This window comes from Sminthopsis crassicaudata, chromosome 4 (assembly GCF_048593235.1).
Source record: "Sminthopsis crassicaudata isolate SCR6 chromosome 4, ASM4859323v1, whole genome shotgun sequence".
Lineage (NCBI taxonomy): Eukaryota > Metazoa > Chordata > Mammalia > Dasyuromorphia > Dasyuridae > Sminthopsis > Sminthopsis crassicaudata.
The window spans coordinates 379,644,435-379,665,163 of NC_133620.1; the positions used below are offsets into that span (position 1 = coordinate 379,644,435).

Here is a 20,729-nt window from a genome sequence, read left to right on the forward strand (position 1 = left end):
TCCTGTGGGACTTATTCTGTGGGGTCTAGGATCTTTGGGACAACTAGGTGGTACAATAGATAGAGCTCCAGGCCTGGAATTAGGAAGACCTGAGTTCAAAACTGGCAACAGACATTAAGTGACCCTGGACAAGCCATTTAATCCTGTTTGTATCAGTTTCCCCATCTGTCAAATGAGCTGGAGAAGGAAATAGTAAATTTATTTATTTATTTATTTTGCCAAGAAAACCCCAAATGAGTTCACAAAGAGTCCTACATGAATGAACCATAACAATAACATTAACAAGGATCTTATCAACCATGACCTAGAGTACAAAAGTCACTAATTGCTGTGTCCATGAAGTGGTGGTTATTTTGTGGGCATCCTGAGGTGAGGAATTTTACCTATCCAATTGTTCCACGTGTCTGGGTCATGGTGAGATTATGTTGCCTTGATGGCCTGACATATCCAGGAGGATACCAGTAGTATAAGAAAGTATAGTGGGAGGAGATGAGAAGAGGTATGTGTGTTGAAAAATCATGGGTGAAGCAAGGAATTAAGTCCATGATTTACTGTTGTCAGGAGGAAACTCTTGCCATTTTCTGATTAAATTATCACACATCCTTTGGAACCAAGCCAGAAAACTCCACTTTGGAGACCACAGATCTAGCATTTCACTTTACACAAGAGGTGCTATGCCCTTCATATCCTGAGAATCATTAACTATTTCACGCTAATGTGCTTTTCTCCAAAGGGGGAGAATTTACCCAAAGTCACTGGTATCCCTGGGAAAGCACTCTACAATATGTATATTTTAGCATATTTGAGTGAATTAAGAATAGCTGAGGGAATCAATTAACAAGGTATACAGCTGCCAGAAGATCCAAAGCTGCCTGGGTCATTCCCACTAGAGAAGGAAGTTTTTTGCCATCAGCTGCCCTCTCTAAAAGTGAGTTTATGTTGGTCCATTTCCCAGAAACCAGATATTTACAACATCACTCCTCTGTTGGGTCTTAATTGATTGGGGCTAATTAGAGCTTTAAAGTTAATGGTCTGAGAGTACTGTGGTGAATTTAGTCCCTGCCCCTTCCCTATATGCCAACTGATAATTATTGTAAAATTGTAGAACTTTTAACAGGGGAAGAGACCTTAGAAATCATCTCTGTATGTGCATGCTTTGTAGTAATCCATTCCGAAGATGGGGAAAAAATCTCAGAGATCATCTATTTTATTTAGGCAGCTAAGTCGGTGGATAATTGCTAGACTTGGTCCCAGGAAGACCTAAATGCAAATCCTGCCTCAGATCTTCCTAGCTATTTGGTCCTGAGGAAGTCACGTCACCTCTGTCTCAGTTATGGGGATTATGATAGCACCTCTTTTACAGGGTGTTGCAAGAATTAAATGAGATAACATATGCAAACCTTAAAGGAATGTATAAATGCTGCTGGGCCACCGACAGTCATCTTGACCTTTGTCTTGATACTGGACTGGAGAGCAGAGGGAGGCTATTGACTTTGCATAGCTCTTCCTCACTTAAATCCAACTCATCCAAAAGTCAAGATATCACTCACAATGTCATCGGTCCTCTTTGAGAATGAAGAATAAAAAAAATATATAAATACTAGCTAATGCTATAGTATTATTTATGTTCTATTTGGAGGAAAGATAATTAAAACACATTAATAAATGCAATATTGGTCTTAAAAGAGAGTTTGCTAATAAGAAAGATGAGGATTGAGAAAAGATCATTAGATCTGAGAATTAAGGGGTCATTGATAATTGGAGAGAGCATTCTCAGTGGAGAGATGAGGTTGGAAGTCCGATGTTCAGAAGTGAGTGAGAGAAAAGGAAATGGAAACATCAGGTGTAGACAACTACAGCTTTTCAAGGAGTTTACACACAAAAATGGGGAGGAGATGTCAGAGATTAGGTAGTAAGTATGGCTGGATCAAGTGAAGGCTTTTTTCAGACTTATTGGAGACATGGGTATGTTTGTTGGAAGTATCCAAAAGAATGAGGGGAAAATTGGAGATAAGTAAAAGGTAGAAATAATAGAAGGACAAGCAAGTAGTGGAGATAATAGAATGAAATAGGAGAAGGACTCCACCTTTATGTGATTCAAGGGTGAAGGAAGACAGTGGTAAAAAGCATCTGAGTTTTGTGAGCAGAGAGAAGAAAGTATTCTCAGGGAATGGTTTTTTCAGTGTAATTTGGGCTGAGGCTCTCAGTTGAGTGGAGTTGGGAAGGGGAGCCATTAAAGTTTTAGAGGAGAGATGAAAGGTTTGGAAGAGCCATTGTGGTGTCTAGAATAGTCAGGGAGCCAAAGAAGGGTTACCTTGTTGCATTTGAGGGTCCTGTTGAGATAATGTAACAATAAATACATAGTGGATCCAATCAACATCATTTTGTGATTTTCTCTAAGTTCCCTCAGAAGTACATGAATAGAAGTGGAAAAGGATAGTGAGAGAAATCTTAGGGTGAGACTTGGCAGAGGAGTATCAGTGATAGTTTAAGGGGACAAGGTGCTTAGAAGATGGTTGAATTGATTCACCTAGGGCTCCAGATAGGGCAAAGAAGAACATATAACTAGAGCAGGATGATTTGCCTCAGAAAGAGCTGGACAATCAAGGGATTGGGAAGTTGAAAAACAGGGTTTGGAGTCACAAGGCAGAGAGAGAAGTGCAGTGACAATAGATCATGGTCAGATCCGGGAATTTAAGAGTTAATGAGTTTAGAAATGGCTCATTGATGGGTGATAATAGGATCAGGTGTTTGACCAATGAGTGCACTGAGGATCTTGGAGATGATGGTATTTGAGGGAGCATCAAATGTTATATTGAAGTCTCCTAATGTGAGGGTGGGAGTTGGGAGGCGAAAAAAGACTATGTACAAGTCATAGTCTTTCGGAAATTCTTCCTGACACCAATTAGCCTCTTTTCAACTTCTCCCCGTTGGTCCTGGTGCAGCTCTTTGAGGTCATACAAGTCTAGTCCTTTTTCTGTGGAACAGCCCATCAAATTCTGGAAGAGAACTATTAAATTCTCCTGAGTCTTCTTTTCTCCAGTTCCATCCAAAAGCATATGCGAAAGCAGAGAGTTAGATTACTTTGAAGGATAAAATATATTTATTACAGAGCATTGTTTATAATACTTGGCTGTGCGATACATAATTTTTAATAAACATACATGTGCACAAATTTAAAATCCTAGAAGTTACCTGTAAACACATCTAGTTCAGTCCCATAGGAGATTTGAAGTCAAAGTCTGAGTTCAGTTCATGACTACTACTTACTAGTTTTATGTTTCTACCCTAGAGAAGGCACTTAATCTCAGAACCTTTGGTTATCTCTAAAATGAAAGTGATAATGTGCTTTATATTTAGAGAACCTCATAGAGGTTCAAGCTCAAATGAGATACTATGTGTGAAAAGTGCTTTATAATTATAATAGCATTAATAATAGCTAGCATTTATATAGTGATTTAAAACTTAACAAACATCAAGTGTTTGGGGCATAATAGAAACATTGTGGCTTTAATTCTGTCTTTGATATGATCTTCATCTCACCTATCTGGATCTTAGTGTTCCTCCCCTAATCTTCCGATAAGTTCAAATGAGTTAATCTCTAAACTCCCCTAAAGTTTAAAATCTTATGACCTAAGATACAAATAAATTATCTTTTATTATTAGAGGCAAAGTGGTTTGGTAGGAAATATTGTAGACTTGGATTTGAATCCCATGTTAGACACTTATTAGGTGTGGAACTATAGGTAAATTGCTTAATTTTCAGAGCCTGGGTTTTTTCCTCTGCCAAATGTAGGTACAATCCTCAAATTACTTGAAAGGATTATTTGTAAATTCTTAGTGTGCTCTCTAAATGTAAATACTTGTAACAAATACCAGCTCATTAATGACAAAAAATGAGCACTGTCCATTATTTCAATGTTATTGTCATTTCTTTTCTTCAGCACAAACAGTTGCTTTTTAAAATGTCTTTGCACAGTGTTTGTTCTCTGGGAGAACGGTGTTTGGAGTAATTGGAACAGAAGGTTCTAAATTTTGTTATTCAGAATCTTAGGGCTCCAAAGAAGTTTGCTTGGGCCGGGGAAGAGCTTTCTTAAATGAAGCAGAACTTTCTCTATTGTTTACCAAATTGCTCCTTCTTCAAAGATTGTGGGAGGCTGTAGTTTCTGAGACAGCTTCTCTCCTTTGATATCTAAATTGCGATCCCTCCTTTGTCCCCCAGAAGACTGAGCCCATGCATATGGACTGCTCCCCAAATGAACTGCACCGATGCTGCCCTCTACAGACTGATCATGTTCTACTTTTGTTTTACTGGGAAAGAAACTAAACAGAAAAGAGAAAATATCATCTCCATCCTGTTCTCTATTGGTTCCTCCCCACCTGGTTGCAGACATGCTCAGGTCATCCTGACCTGATAAATCTCACAATAATTCATTCTCATACACACACATACACACACACACACACACATACACACACACACACACACACACACTCACACAGGTGTGTACTGTCAGTGGGAGTCAACCTTTTGTTAATAAAAATCCCTGAGTAGGCCAGTCCCTGCCAATAGGCACAGAGCCAGTTTTCATGCTCCTACTTGAAGCCCTTTTATTTGGTAGGTATTTGTTTTATTTGGTAGGACCTGCCAGAAGCTGTAGTCCACTGGCAGAGATGATGATGATGAATATGATGATGATGATGATGATGATGATGATGATGATGAAGAAACAAAAGATGATTTGATAACGATGATGATAATGATAGCATTTATATAGCACCTTTACATATGTCATTTCATTTGATCTTCCCTATATTCTATATGTTAGATATTCCCCTTTTACAGATTTGGAAACTGAGGCAGATGGAGCTTGTCACCAGAGTCACACAGTGAGTGTCAGAAGCAGAATTTGAACTCAGGTCTTCCTGACTCACTTCAAGTCCAGCGTTCTAGTTCCTGGGCATAGTATATAGTATATATAGAATATATAATATATTGTCTATAAGAACCCTTACCTCCATGCTGCACAATGAGCCATAGAGTCATAAGGGAACAAGATCACAGATGGAGAAATAGAAGAATACTCAACGTGATTTGGCAACAAATAGATAAGATGAGACTCTGAGCTTTTGGACCTGGGTGATTGGGAGGAGGTACAGATGTAGGAGGGAAGAATAATTCCATTTTGATCACATTGAGTTTGAAATGTTATTAGAAATGTCTTGCAGGCCTGGAATTCTAGGGAAAGATTAAAAATTATATAAGAGACAGCACAGAACCTGGAGTTAGGAGGGCCTGAGTTCGAATCTAGCCTTAGATATTTACTAATGTGTGACTCTGAGCAAGTCACTTAACCCCGATTGCTGCAAAAATAGGTGGGTGGGTGGGTGGGTGGGTTCTGGAGCCAGCTATGTAGAGGTATGTAGAGGTAGCAATAGAACAAAGGGATGTTATAGAGACAAAAAGAAAGAGATGCTAGGATAGTCTTTGGAGAGACCCACGTTTAGAGAGTGGAGAGAGGAGAAGAAACCAGCAAAACAAGCCAGAAAGTAAGTAGAGAAAAAGGAGAGAGCGGTGTCATGGAAGCCACAGGAGGAAAAACTATTTCAGAAGGAGGTGGTGATTAATAATACAAACGCTACAGAAAAGTCATGGGAGAGGACAGCTCAGGAAAGTTAGATTTTGAGAATAAGAGATCATGGGTGACTTTCCAGAAAATAGTTTCAGAAGTGTCAGATTTTAGCTCACAAGGAATTGAAGGCTCCCTTTTCCTAGGAATTTCAACAAGAAATAGGAGGACATGAGATAAAAGCCCATGGAATTGATCAGTCCTAGAATGGTGAAACAACCCTGAATTTTGCCGTTTGTTACTGTTAGGAGTTACTCAAACAATGCAGGTCTTAGCAATTCCATTTTTTCCCAAACTTTTACTACACTAAGTTGTAATTACACAAGACTATAGCTCTGGAGCAACCTGGAGTTTATACCTCAGAAAGCAGCAAAAAGCACAGGGCTGAATTGATTGTCTTATTGATTGTCTAGATTTAAGAAAGTCATGGAAAAAATGTTATTAACACAAATTACTTTAAAATGTGTCCTACATATTTAGAGATCCAATTGTTAAACATTTACAAGTACCTCCCTGTCTGCCAGACACCAGAATTTGGGAAATTGGGGTTGTCTCCTTAATAACTCAGTTCATTTTCCTTTTAAGGCAAGGTCAAGGTGCTGGCTGTGAGCCTTGGGGACTATATAAGACTGGGAGGATGGAGGTAAGGCAAGATTAACCAGAGAAGGAGAGAACTGTATTAATTGTTTATGGACTAGGGGCAGCTAGGTGGCGCAGTAGATAGAGCACCAGCTCTGAATTCAGGAGGACCCGAGTTCAAATCTGGTCTCAGACACTTGACACTTCCTAGCTGTGTGACCCTGGGCAAGTCACTTAACCCCAGTCTCAAAAAAAAAAAAAAATTGTTTATGGACTACTCTAAATGTTTCCTTCATATTCAGAGAAATAAAACCTCTCCTGTATCTGATATGCACTATTAAATTAGCTTAGAAAGGTACTGGAAACCTTTCACACACATCAGTAGAAATCCAGATATGGATTTTTGCTATATCCAACTGTATTCTAAAGTTCTCAAGAAGAAGAGAAAAAAACAAAGGAAAGTGAGCCAGAATTAGGACTTTTGGCTATTATCAAGATTTTTTTTCCCCTCATCAAACCTTTATCGATTTAACTAGCAACAAAAATTGCTGAATTTTCCCAAGTTTCTAAATATCTATTGGTTTTAAAAGACCTTTAAAAAACAAAAAAAAGGCAAGAAAACATCCCACACAACATATGGAATGTGTTCAACAGAAGATCCCAAAGGATGTGACAGGCATTCCCTGCATTACATCAAAAATTATGGATAATGAAAACAAGGGGAATAAAATGTATGAATGAACGAGGTCAACAGAGACAGAGGAGATGGTATGTTGCCAGGATTTTTGGCAGCTGCCATGATTAAATCTGGTTGATTGTTTATCCTATAGATAGTTATGTATTTACATATATATATATATATATATATATATATATATATGTATATATATATATATATACATACATACACACACATACACCTGATTTCCTTCCTGATTTACGTAAGGGAATGATAGGGAACCCTCCTTCAAGGGAAAGTTATGAAAAAGTGTGTGTGTGTGTGTGTGTGTGTGTGTGTGTGTGTGTTCCTTTTTTTAAAGGTAAGGAGGATGTAAGCATAGTTTTAGAAAGAGATAAAGGAGACAGTAGATAGGTAGGGTTTTATTATGAGTATTCAGCAACGTATGGAATTAGTGACACAGTGGTGAAATAAGCCTTGGCAAAGAGATAAACCACCTTATTTCTTGAAACTAGATAGAAGAGGAAAAGAATATATGAGAGGTTTTCAGATATAAAGAAAGAAAAGGGAGAGAATTTATCATGAAGGACCTTTGTCTTTTCAATGAATTAAGAGATGAGGGCATCTGCTGATGGGATGGGGTAGAATTGGGAGCTTTAGAAGGGGCTTGAAAGAGACACTGTGAGTATGGTAGGAAGTCAATTTGAGAGGAATAAACAGATTGCCATGCAGTGATGAGGACCCTTTTGACATTAGATAATATGATTTTGTAGTGAACTTGGCCCTTATAATTTTGTGACATCCCAGGAGTAAAAGCAGAAAGTAGATATTAGAGGTGACCTCCAGTTGAGCTTTATCAGGTCATGAAGAACAAAAAAGCAGGAGATAAAAGAATGGAAAACAGTGCTTTTTCTGGTAATTATAGGTTTGAGACTAAAGGCATGAAAGTAAGGCCAGAGGAAAGTTGATGGACTGAGAGAATGAGAGTGATTATAGGACCCAGGATTGTGGTGAGGATGAAGAGCAGGTTTAGGAGGCATGTTGCAATGAGAGAGAACAAAAGGCAGGAGATTGTTAAAAAAAAATTCCAGAGGTCAAGATCTTGGGAGTAGAATAGTTTGGGCTGATAATGAGACCTAAGGTATGATTATTTTCATGGGATGTGGAAGTAGAAAGAAAATGGAGGTCAAGGGACTTGAGGAGGTTGATGAACTTAGAAACTAGGGTGTTCCAAAAAGTCATCCATATTTATCACTAAAGATGAGGATATTGGTTAAAAGAGAGAAGAAGACTGTGAACTGGGAATTGAACTCTTTGAGAAAAAAATAGTCTTGACAATGAGCAGTACAGACTGATATAAAGAGATGTTATGAACTCTGGAAGAGAAAAAATTGATGAGTGAGATGAGAGAGAATAAAGGTCAGAATAGGGTACAAAGAGCATGCTGATTTCTCCTCCTGTCCCCTATGGGAAGTGGGATTGGGAGGGAAGAGAGAGAAGGTTTAGTCAGCATCAAAAATCTACAGCTAAAAGGAACTTTTTATAAATGAGGAAACTGAGATCTTAAGAAGCTGTGACTTGAAAAAAAAAGTTGTGACTTTCCCAAGATTGTATGCATTAGAAATAGGATTTCAACCCAGATCCTCTGACTTTAAGGGTTAGTGCTCTTTCTGCTATTGTGTGCTTCCATGTCTAATCCAGGTTTTGGTGCGCTTCAGAAGGTGAAAGAGTAGCAATAGGCTAAGAAAAAGAAAAAAGGAGGGGAGTGCATCAATAAAATATTTATTTAATTTTAATAAAAAAATAAACACAGTTTTACAAGGAACAAGATGGAAGGTATACAAATTAAAAAAGATTCCAATCAGCGAAGTTAAGGAGAGAAATGAGAGTGGGGGAGCTGGAAGAGAGGAGAAAGAAGACGAAAGGATGCTTGCATTAAGCAGAGGTAGTTTTGAATCATAAAAATTAGTGTAGCATGAAAAAGGAATCTATTAGCTAGATATCTGGAGGAGTACTAAGTATAGAGACAATTGTAGATTAAATTAGCTCCAAATTAGAATATTGTCATGATATTGTCTTGGTCTATGTGGATGCTCCCTCATTTGCTTACTTATGGGGAGGATGCATCAACCCAAGTCTTTTGTCTACAATTTGTTATGCATTTTGTCCTATTATTGTGTGCCTTATAGGCCATTAAATGTTCATTGCTTGATCATAGTGTCATAAATGTATGTTTAACAAAAAGCTTCTGAGGCTGCAGCAACTTTGAAAAGCTCTATGCTTTTTCTGGCTTCAACTAAATCCAGTGTCTTTTATAAATATTAAACTGAGACCTTGTGAATTCAATATAAACAAATACTTATTAAACATGTGACATTAGGGCTCGGAAGAAAGAGCTTCTTTACTTTCTAAATACAAGATGCTGGAATGGACTACTCTAATTATCCTTAAAAAGAGAAAAGGTTATCTATCCTCTATCTTGCATAACTTAGATATCCCCTTGAATATCCTTTTGAAAACAAGAGTGATGATCCCCCTCTCAACCCTCAAATATTTCACTTTTTTTTTTTTAGTACTAACATTAGATTTGTTTCTGAAAATTAATGGGGGGTTTTTCTTACTAGGCATTTAGAATCGATGGCTTTAAATGCTCAGATCCTAATCAAGCTAATTAAAGTAGGGAGCAGGGAGGGAGAAACTCATGTATAATTGTGAAATACAACTAACTTAGAGCTGCTTTTGTGAGTGTCAAAGGCAGAAGATAATGGTAGATAAGCCTTCTCTGGAAATTCACTCATCTCTTAATATTGAGCCAGTGGTATAGACTCCCTTTCCCTAAAGCTTTACCACTTTATTGGAATTGGTTTAAATGCTTTTTAAGTCTCAGGGATTATGGAGAGGGAGAAAAGTTAATTTACAAATGGCTTCCATGAATGCCTTTTGAGTAGAGTTTTAGAGGATTCTCCAAAGAGCTTGTCATCTGAAACTTAGATTTCCCCATATTGCAGTTATTTGTATAATTATTTTGATAAATGCTTAAAGGGCACATTTATGAGAGGGAACAGTAGAAGAGGGTAATTCTTTAATCTTTATTAATAAATCTGACGTTTATAGATAGCGTTAAGGATCACGGAATGCTTTCCTCGCAATTATTCAGTTGAGTAGGCAGTGCAAGTGTAATTAGCCTCACTTTATAGATGGAGATTGGAAGCTCAAGGAAGTAAATTGCTCCCCCATGATCAAATCGCTAATATTGGAGCCAGGTTTTAAATCCATATCTCTTGACTCCAGGTCCCAGTGCCATATGCTGCCTCTCAGAGAAAGTTTCCATTGATTTAAATTAAATAAAGGCACTTTTACCATATGAGGTCACTTCTTTAATCTGTTCTGGGGATTTGGGTGTCATTAAGCAAATTACTGTCAGTAGAATCTTTAGAAGGAGAGCTCAGCTACTATGTACCTTGCATGGATGAATTATTCAGTGAAGAAGTTTTCCCTATGACCAAGTTGACAGTTTGGGAGGGTCACATAAGGACTTATGAGAGAAGGGAACATTCCCATAACTAGATAGATTAGATCAGCCTGTTGATCACAAATCTCAATTTTGAAAGGGACTTAAGTCATAAAATTCAATCAATGCCTAAATCAAAATTCCCTGACCAAATAAGGTCCACCTTATTTTGAAGACTTTGTCCCAAGATAGTTCTATCTACTTAGGAAATCTCTAATTGTTAGGAAATTTTACCTTAACCTGAGCCTCAAATTTTCCTATCCAAAATTTCCCCCTGTTGCTCCTAGCTTCATCCTTCAGGAGAAACTAGAATAAGTTCTGTTCTTGGCATATTAGCAAGAACACTGGACTTGGCTACAGAAGAGATCTGGGTCTGAATTCTGCCTCGGATATTCACCATGAGCATGAACAAGGCACTTAAATTCCCTTAAGCCTAAATTCTGTCATGTTTAAAATGGAGATAATGATACTTAACAGTATCACAGGTGTGTTGTGAGACTGTGTAAAGCATTTTGCAGCTTCAATGTGCTATAGAAAAGTGAACTATAATTATCAATTCTCTTGTACATGAAAGCCTTTTGAATACTAGAATATAGTTATTATGTTCCTCTAAATCTATTCTCCAGGCTAAACATCAATCATTTCTTCCACTGATCCTTGTTTGGTATGATTTTCAGTCGCATTGCCATCCTGGTCTTCCTCCACTAAATGTTGTCCAGATTGCCAATGTTCTTCCTAAAGTGATACTCAGAAATTAACCCAATGTTCCAGATGTCTAAACAGGCTCAGGCTATAAAAATTTTTATTCTGGATTTTTCTTTTTTTTTCTTTTTTAATGTTTATTGATGTATTTATGCTTTGTAAGGTGATAATTACTTCCCTATAGGTCCTGTCTATTTTCCCTCTGAACCATTGCACAAACAAGTCAAGCAGTATTAACACAGCAACTATGTATGGCAACAAGTACTACATTTTGACATCTGCAGTCATTTGACATTTGGAATTGATATTGATGAATGCATTTATTCTGAGTTCTGTTGCTTTAAAAAAAAAACAAAAAACAACACATTATTGTAGTCATATATATTCCCTTGGCTTACTTTGCTCTATGTCAAGTCATATGGGTCTTTTCATGATTCTCTATCATTTCTCATGGCACCATGATATTCCATTACATCCATGCAGAACAATTTGATGGACACTCACTTTTTAAAATTTTTATTATTTGTTACTACAAAAAAGCACTTCCTTTAATATTTTAATAATTATTTTTATCTGAATGCCTAGTGCTGGGACTTCTGGGTCAAAAAATACTCAAAGTTTAATAACTTTTTTGTATCATTCCAAGTTGTTTTTCAGAACTCTTGGACCTATTTACAGATTCAGACAGGATGGTGAAGTAACTTAAGTGCTGGACCTGGAATCAGGAAGATTTGAGTTAAAAGTATATCCTCAGACTTTTACTAACTGCGTGATCTTGGGCCAGTCACTTAACCTCTATTTGCCTCAGTTTCCTCAACTGTAAAATGAAGATGATGATAATAATAGCATTTATTTTGTAGGGTTGTTTTCAGGACCAAATTACATAATATTTTCCAAGTGCTTAAGCACAGTACCTGGTACATAGTAGGCACTATATGAATATTTATTCCTTTCCCTTTCATATCCAAGGTACTCCAGTGGTCTTCAAATAAATACTACTTTACCCAAAAAAAGCTTAACCAGGAGCAATAGACATTGAAAAATTCTGACTCAACATGTATCATAGCTAGGAAAGTTGATAGACAATTATTTGATTGTTAAATATGTAACTGAAAGTTTTTATAGATCTTCTTTGTATTTGTTTCTGGATTTAAATTGGTCAGGGATAGATAGTAAATGTTCCCTCAATTTAGGCTCAGTAATTGCTTGCTATTCAAACTAGGATAAGTTGAATCAGCAAGGCACTCAAGGGTACCATTCCATATTTTCTTATTTTGTAATTTTTATTCCTTCCTTGTTTCCTTCTTTTCTTCCTTCTATATCCATTTTTTTCTTTTTTCTTTTTTCCTATTTTCCTTCTTTTCTCCTATGCTTCTTCCTTGCTTTTCTTCCTTCCATCTCTCTCTTCTTCCTTCCTTCATTTCTTCCTTCCCTCCTTTTTCTCTGCCTTCCTTTTTTCCCTTCTGTCCTTAAAAATTCTTCTTCTGAAAAATTATAACCCAAATATAAGAATGTAAGAGTTGAGGCTGGGAACAATATCAAGGAATCTGTTAGTATAAACTCATAATTTTTCAGATGAGGAAGCTGAGACATCAAGAGCATATATCTATTCAGGGCAAACTTATGGCTCCTATGAAAAAATATTTGGGCTAGCCATACTTAGCATATTTTCCATTGACCAATTCATTATTGCCAAATTACCGTAATCACCGTATTAGGCAGGGCAGTTCCTTTGGATTCTTTCTAGATTATTTTTATATTTATTTGAATGGTGCCAGATTTTTTGAAATGTTAATTTACCTTTTTCTTGTTTTCAACCATTTGCTCCTTACCAACTTCACAGACTGCTGAGTTCATGACACCAATATTATTTCCCCCCTCAAAATGAACCTGAAGCTTGGAAACAGTTTCACTGCAAAAGTTTATAGAGATAAGAACCATCATAGTGGATCAGACTCATGTTCCATTCTTCTAACATTCCATTAGCAATATAGAACAATGGGAAATGCCACGGGTGGACAAGGATAGCCTATTTTATGGCTATCTTAAAGGTTAAGCTTTATCAGTCCCCTTAGCCATTTATGGCTCTATCATGAATACATTCTAACTCTAAAAAAAAAATCTATTTCCAGTTCCTCTCAGGACCATATTTTATAATGGATTCTATAAGTTTATTGTTCACTCTATGAAATAATGCAATACTTCCTTTTATTTTCCTGAAATTACCTTACACAAGCTTTAAAGTATAGCTCTTTCCCTAACTCTTAGTATTTAAGAATTAAGTGAATGAGTCTTTGTTGACCTTTTCCCTATTAGTCCCTGTTTTATAGATTTCACTCATATCCCCTCAGATTTTTATGACAATATCTTCCAATATAATTGGGAGATTTATAAAGAACTTTCCTTATTCAACAACAAAATAAGCAATAAATGCGACATATATTCATGTTTTCATTTTTTTAGATGACAGAACTAAAATTCGGGAGGGGGGGTGAGTCTCTCTGAGTCAGGGAGTCAGATGAATTGGGGTCACCCAGATGATACAATGGATTGAGCCTTCTACCTAAAGTCAGGAAGACCTAATTCAAATCCAGAACTCAGATACTTCTTGTATGATTTTGAAAAAGTCATTTCACTTCTGTCTGCTTCCATTTCCTCATTTCTTAAATGGGAATTATAATAGAATCCACCTCTTAGAGTTGTTTGGGGGGCAAAATGAGATGATATTTGAGAAATACTTAGCTTAAATGGTTTTATATATTATATATGAATATTAAATGTTAGTTATTATTATCATTAGAAATTATTTTCCCATGGTCATACAATTACTAAGTAGCTAAAATGGAATTCAAATTCACATCTCTTTTTATTTCAGAATTATTATCCTTTCTACTATAACATTCTATTTTTTGCTAATTAGTCAGAATTCTAAGACTCATAGAGCCTAAATGTACTTTTTGTTTTTCTAGAGGTTTGACCTTGTTCTAATTAATTAGATAGGTGGATAGACTGTGGAAATGGACTTTCCCATGGGAAACCTTGCCTTCTTCAAGACAATAGAAATATCCTACTTGCTATATAGTCAATAATTCATAAGTACTTTACCTTTTCCTCAGAACATCCCAATAATACACCCTCCAAATGTTATGACTCATTAATTGTACTTTGTGTGCCTCCATTATCTTGTCCACTTGTATACCTTCATTAATCTCTTACCTCTGCCCATATCCATTCATCTTGTGTAATATTCTGATTTGATTTCTTTCCTTCAGAATGCAAAATTGTTAAGCCTTACACAGGTGAGTGAAAATCTCCACAGAATTTCTTGTGTAAGAGGCTCTTCCCTTAATGATGTCTCCCATAAGTAATATTGGCTATATTCTGATTAATCTGGAAATTACTATGATGTAGATTAATTCTTCAACTCGAGCTTTATCTGAGTCTTTCTAAAGTGAAGAAGTATACTCATAAACTTCCTGGGCTGAATAGTGGTCTGAAGTCCTGGATGTCTCTGAGATCAGTTTTTTATTGATAGCATACCTACATAAGAAATGCCAGGAGATGGTGAGGAGAGGAGGAAACGAAGTCTCAGGGGATAACTTACCCAAGATCATAATTCCCTTGGCAGTGGATTCAGAACCAGAAACCTGGGCTTCTTGTCACCTAATCACTCTTGTAGGCTGTTTGATCAAGCTAGATTTCTCTCTCTCTCTCTCTCTCTCTCTCTCTCTCTCTCTCTCTCTCTCTCTCTCTCTCTCTCTCTCTCTCTCTCTCTCTCTCTCTGGTGTTTTTTCTCTTAAAGATTTATGTGCACCTGAAGGAAGGCGGAGGTGCAGATGGACTGGATACTCTAAAGAATAAGCCCCAACTCCACAGCATGGTGGCTAAGAGCCTCTGTCGGAACGCAGCAGGCAAAAACTACATCATCTTCACAGGACCCAGCATCACCAGCTTGCCCCTGTTCGAAGAGTTTCAGAAACAAGGTTTGTGGTGGCGTGGTCCTGCTCCTGGTATGAATTTGCCCTGAGAGCAATTGCTTAGGAATTACAAAGTGAAATCTCTGCGAAGAGAGTTGGTCGGAGGTAAAAATGCCCCAATATGACAAAATTTTAGTATTAGAAGCCGCCCCCAAGACCATATGGATAATCAATTCTACTCAAGGTTTTGGTGCTATTTCTCCATATGTGTTCTATTCTTGGCAACTGACCACCAAAGAATTATCCTTTAGGAATAATTGGTTATTGTTGATTTTTTTGTCTTTTTGTCTTTTTTATATAATTACAGTAATTTACTTAGTCTTTGGGCAAAAGCCCATGAGTTTTCAACAGCCTGATCCTTTTTAACATAGGAAACTTCATGTTACTACACAGAAGAATAGCTCAGGGAACAATGAAACTGTCTTCATAAAAGTTCAGGGAAATGGGGGCTCTTCTGCATTGTTGCAGTGGATGAAAAAAAGCATCATCCAGGCACTTGGAGAGAGCAAGGAGCTCCATGGACAACTGGGAAATCTGATGATATTTTAAAATTGATCTCACATTTTAGTATACAGCTGGTTCACTCCACAACAGTCCAAGCAATCTTCACTTATCCCATAGCAGCTACTAGAATAACAGACATAATAGGAATAAGGATAGATGAGAGCAAGGATTTGGCCCTTCTTTGATCTGAGGAAATTGAGGCACCTGCAATGACTTGTTTAAGATCACATATGTAGAATGAGACCTGAACCCAAGTTTTCTCTTAATCCAGAGTTTTTCCTTCCCCCTTGCTGTTTTCCATCCCCTTTTGCAGGAGTTAGATTGCAATTTTATATTACTTTTGTCAGTTCTTCAAAAATCTGTTATTTCATCAGTGTAGATACTTGACACGGATGGCAACCTCTTGCTATTTTATTAGATAATCCATAAGTTGCAGTAACCAAATAGAATTCATTTCCTAGATGCCAAGATAATGTATTTCAATAGGTTTTAGTAGGCTGGTCCTTATCAATATAGGATTGTAGGTTAAAAAACATAGACTTATAGCTGGAAGGGACTTTAGATATCAATTAATTTAGAGGTTCTTACCCTGTGGGTCACATAACTTTTTTTGTAATACAAGGTATCCCAAAAGTTCAGTTTTAAGCTATGAAAGCTTCTAGATTGCACTAAGACTTTTGGGACGCCCTATATTTTGATAACTGTATTTTAATTGGTCTCCTGTATAATCCTATGGGTTTTACTCAATACAGTTTTAAAAGCATTATTCTGAGAAGGCCTCCTCGGGCTTCACAAGACCTCCAAAGGGGTCCATGACACACACAAAAAGGTAGCAACCCTTAGTCTGGTCCAACTGCTTCATTTTACAAATAAAGTGACTGACCCCCAGAAAAGTTGAGCCAATTTCAAAAGCAAAACTACCATGGATGCAAATGAATGTACTGAAACAGTAGTGCATCCACCCATCTTCTGGAGGGCTTGTGTCACACTTGTCATGGTACTAGGAAGGGAAGGAAGTAAGAAATCTGCATGAGGATTATAGGAATATTGAACTAAGTTTACATTCTTGACTGACTCAGTAATCCAAAAAGCATGCTAAGTGGTTCCTGATGCTCCAAGAGAATTCTCTCTCCTCATGTCATGCGTGACATGATTAATTTTTCTAAGTTTTAGTAGAAAAAATATTGGTTTTGAGGTCAAATGATATAAGTTTGAGTCCTGTTTTTTTTTTTGTTTTGTTTTTATCATTTATGACCTATGTGAAATAAGTTAATAGGACTATAGGATCATCCATTTGAGTAGCTAAGTAGCTCAATGGAAAAAGTGTCAGACCTGCAGTCAGGAAGTCTCAACTTTCTGAGTTCAAACTTGACCTTAGACACTTATTATCTGGACAAGTCACTTCACCTGTTTGCCTCAGTTTCCTCATCTGTAAAATGAGCTGGAGGTGAAAATGGAAAATTACTCCAGTATTCTTTTGTCAAGAAAATGGGATTATGAACAGTCAGATACAACTGACAAAAAGAATGAACCACAAACATTGATTTAGAATTAAAAGGTGGCTAGAAGACCATTTAGAAGTCTTTGGGCCAATGTTTCCTTATCTGTAAAATGAGAGATTCAGAGGCCATCTAATGAGATCACCTCATTTTTACAGATGCTGAAACTGAGAACTCATGAAGAGAAATTGCATGTCTGGTAGAGAGCTTCAGGACTGAGATTTTCACTCGGCTCCTCTGACTCTTGAGCCAGTGTTCTTTCTACTATGCCAGGTTGCTTCCACAGTTATACAAGATGACTTCTAAGCTCTAAGGTGATGGTCCTGTAGTCTAATTTCAGTGGTTTAGGTGGGGTGTATAGGTTTCTCTCTTAAAACAAATGATAAGATTTTAAAATCTAATGTTTCTAAGAGAAGACTGCGAAATAGATAAGAATATTTCAGGCATCTTTAGGGAAGCTTCTGAGACTGTTTGGTCTTTTATTGAGAAATCATATAACTCTGTCAATTAGATGTACCACCTCTGGGTGAGAGAAGAATGTGTACCTGGAAGTTTTGTTCTTGCTGAGGTACAAATAGCACTCTTTTAAAACAGAATGAGCCAACTTGTACACATAAAGTAATATAGATATGACATGGACTCTGCTAGGCTTGGCTTTTGCCTTACCTGTAACATAAGCATGAACCCTAGTTCCATCATGTTTGAATATTTTTCAAATGGCTCCTAGCTTTGTAATTTATGCAAGCATCAGACAGGGAAACATTCCTTAGTAGAGAAAAATAATAGACTTTCATCTCCTGGATGTTGTCAATAATTAAAATAAGAAAAAATCAACAGGATTTTAACAGATATCATTTATTCATTCTCTTTTTTTAAACAGATATTTTCCTACTGAAGGGGAAGGAAAAATTATTCTGGGTAAATTGCTCTGGCTGCTGTTATATATAAGAGTGCATCCTAAATTCATTCCCTCTCTTGGAGGCGTGATAAGAGCAGCTGAAGAGGTCTGAACAATGATTAAACACTCATTCATTCTTACTTTTAGCAAACAAGCTCATTCATACCTCTTTCTCTGCTTTTATCAATGCTTACCATATCTGAGAAGCTTGGTAGTGCAATATGGGGGGACTTAATAGAAAAAGAATTTTTTTGGAAAAAATCTCCTTTTTTGGCTTCAAAAATAGTTGGGGGAAAGAAAGAGTCCTGAGTGGATTATTTTTTAAATAGCTTTTTTTTTTTAAGTTACTAACCTATCCACTAATGTCCCCCAAATGATGATTCAATCTTGAGTAAGCTAAGGAGAAAATAGGGATATGATAATAAAACAGTTAACATTTACATAGCACTTATTGTGTGCCAGGTACTGTGCTAAGTGCTTTATGATTGTTGTCTCATTAGAGACAAGTGAAAACTTTCCCCAAATTCTAACAGTAGGCCAATCTAAAGTCCCAGAGTAGAAGTTTTGGAGGAATAGATAGAATCTAGAAACTTGTCTAAAGAATATAGCTTTAGTTTCTTAGCAGTTGTATTGGATACTTGTCTTTCCATGACAGATTGGTATTCTCACCATCTCTCAAGTGTTGGGTCAAGTAAAAGCTGGAGATAATGTGATATGCTCAAGATGAAAGAACCTGTACTGACTGATACAACAAGTGACTGAGATGCAATCTGTGCAATCTTAGCTGCTTATTCCTTTTGTTGTTGTTGTTGTTCTAATTACTTAAGGAGTCTCTTAGTAATACTTGTCAAATTTAAATTAATTTTAGCAGGAAGCCCACTTCTCTTATAATTATTTATTTGTATTCCCCTATTACAGCAAACTCCTCATATCTAAAACTTATCTTAATGTTTCCCAAGGACCCCTGCCCACTGGACTTTGCTATTTCTATGAATGGATCCAGCATTTTCTCAGGATTCTAGACTCATTCATTTGACTTTTATTAGTCCATCTCAATTTTTGCTTAACTGCTTCTTGTTAAAATTAGACAATCTGATATAATAGCTGCAGAGGTAGAATCTAGAATTCCTCAGATCCAGGAATTGCTAGATTTAAGTTGTATATCTGACTGATCTAGAGCAAAGATCCTGAAACTCTTAGGGCTCCAGGAATGGAGCTCACCAGCATAACTAGAGGGACTTTCACTGGAGAATTGGTTAGAGTGTCAACAATGAGTCCCACAATACCCCTGAAAGAAGCCCAACCCCAGATTAAAATTTAATTGGAAAATATTTAACAAAAGAATTAAAAATGACAGAATATAGATGATGTTAGTATGTGGTTTTCTAAGTTAATATATACTGGGAATCCTTATGTATGGATCAGTGCCATTCCCGCCTCCCTTTCTATTTGAGTTTCACACAACCACTCTAAAATCATTAAACTCAGAGATCCAGTCCCTATCTACATTTTAAAATGGAATAATTCACATTTCTGGCAAGAGCCGGGCTACCTTCAGACTCGCTTCCACCTCTAAGATTCTATGACTCTGTGTACAGATACTGTCTCAATCAAGCTATAAGTTTGCTAAAAGCAGAAGCAGCAACTATGTCTTTTGCCTCTGCTGTGTCCTTCCCACTGCCCATGTCAGTTCTCTGTATATGATAGCTTCACTTATTGAATTATAAGTGTTCGTGAAATGAATAGAATTCTATTTCTACCATGCCCAAAGGTCTATAAAACTGTAACCTAAAGAGAAAACAGGGGTGTGATAATGAAATAGTTAAATTTACTTACTGTGCGCCAAGTACTATGCTAAGTGCTTACAATTATTATGTCCTTTGAGCCAACAGCGTCATTGCTGGATCTGTATCACAAAAAGATCATAAAAGAGGGAAAATGATCCACATGTGCAAACATGTTTGTGGCAGCCCTTTTTTAGTGGCAAGGAACTGGAAAATGAATGGATGCCCATCAATTGGAGAATGACTGAATAAGTTGTGGCATGTGAAAGTAATGGAATATTATTGTTCTATGAGAAATTATGAGCAGAATAATTTCAGAAAAGCCTAAAAGGTATGAACTGGTGCTGAGTAAAACACATAGAACTAGGAGATCATTGTATACAGCAGGAGCAAAAATTGTCTGATGATCAACCAAGATAGACTTAGCACGTCTTGGCAATTCCAATATACTTGGGTAGAAAATGCCATCTGCATCCAGAGAGAGACAGCTCTATGGAGACTGAATGCAGATTAAAGCATAGTTTTCCCCCTTTTTTGCCTTGGTTTTTTTTCTTGTGGCTTTTTATCTTTTCTTCTGATTTTTCTCTCCCAATATGACTTCATATGGAAATATATTTTCAAAATGCACATATGTAATTTATAAAAATTTTAATGAATAAAAAAATCTATTTCCAGTAGACATCTTGATATTATCCATTACCCTTTTTTCTCCACATTCAATCATGGATTTTTTTTTCTTGCCATTTCCATTGCTATCACCCTGGTCAAGCTCCCCACCCTCCCATCATTAATACTTGAATTTAGCTCAATAAACAATTACTGATCACCTACATATACAATGCACTGAGCTAGGCCATGGGATTCAAAGATAGAAACAACACCCATTGCTTTGAAAGTAGTTTCATTCTACACAACTATTGTATTAGCCCCCTAATTTGTCTACCTACCTCTACTCTCTTCTCTCTG

At 36.8% G+C, this 20,729-nt stretch overlaps 1 protein-coding gene across 1 annotated transcript in view; it reads left to right on the plus strand.

Moving 5' to 3' along the window:
• The window catches only part of PGBD5 (piggyBac transposable element derived 5), a 149,207-nt gene that overhangs the window by 111,158 nt on the left and 17,320 nt on the right, over positions 1-20,729 (plus strand). Inside the window, exon 4 of the mRNA XM_074262370.1 lies at positions 14,904-15,084. Within this exon, the coding sequence (XP_074118471.1) occupies positions 14,904-15,084 (181 nt within the window). The remainder of the gene's footprint in view (positions 1-14,903; positions 15,085-20,729) is intronic.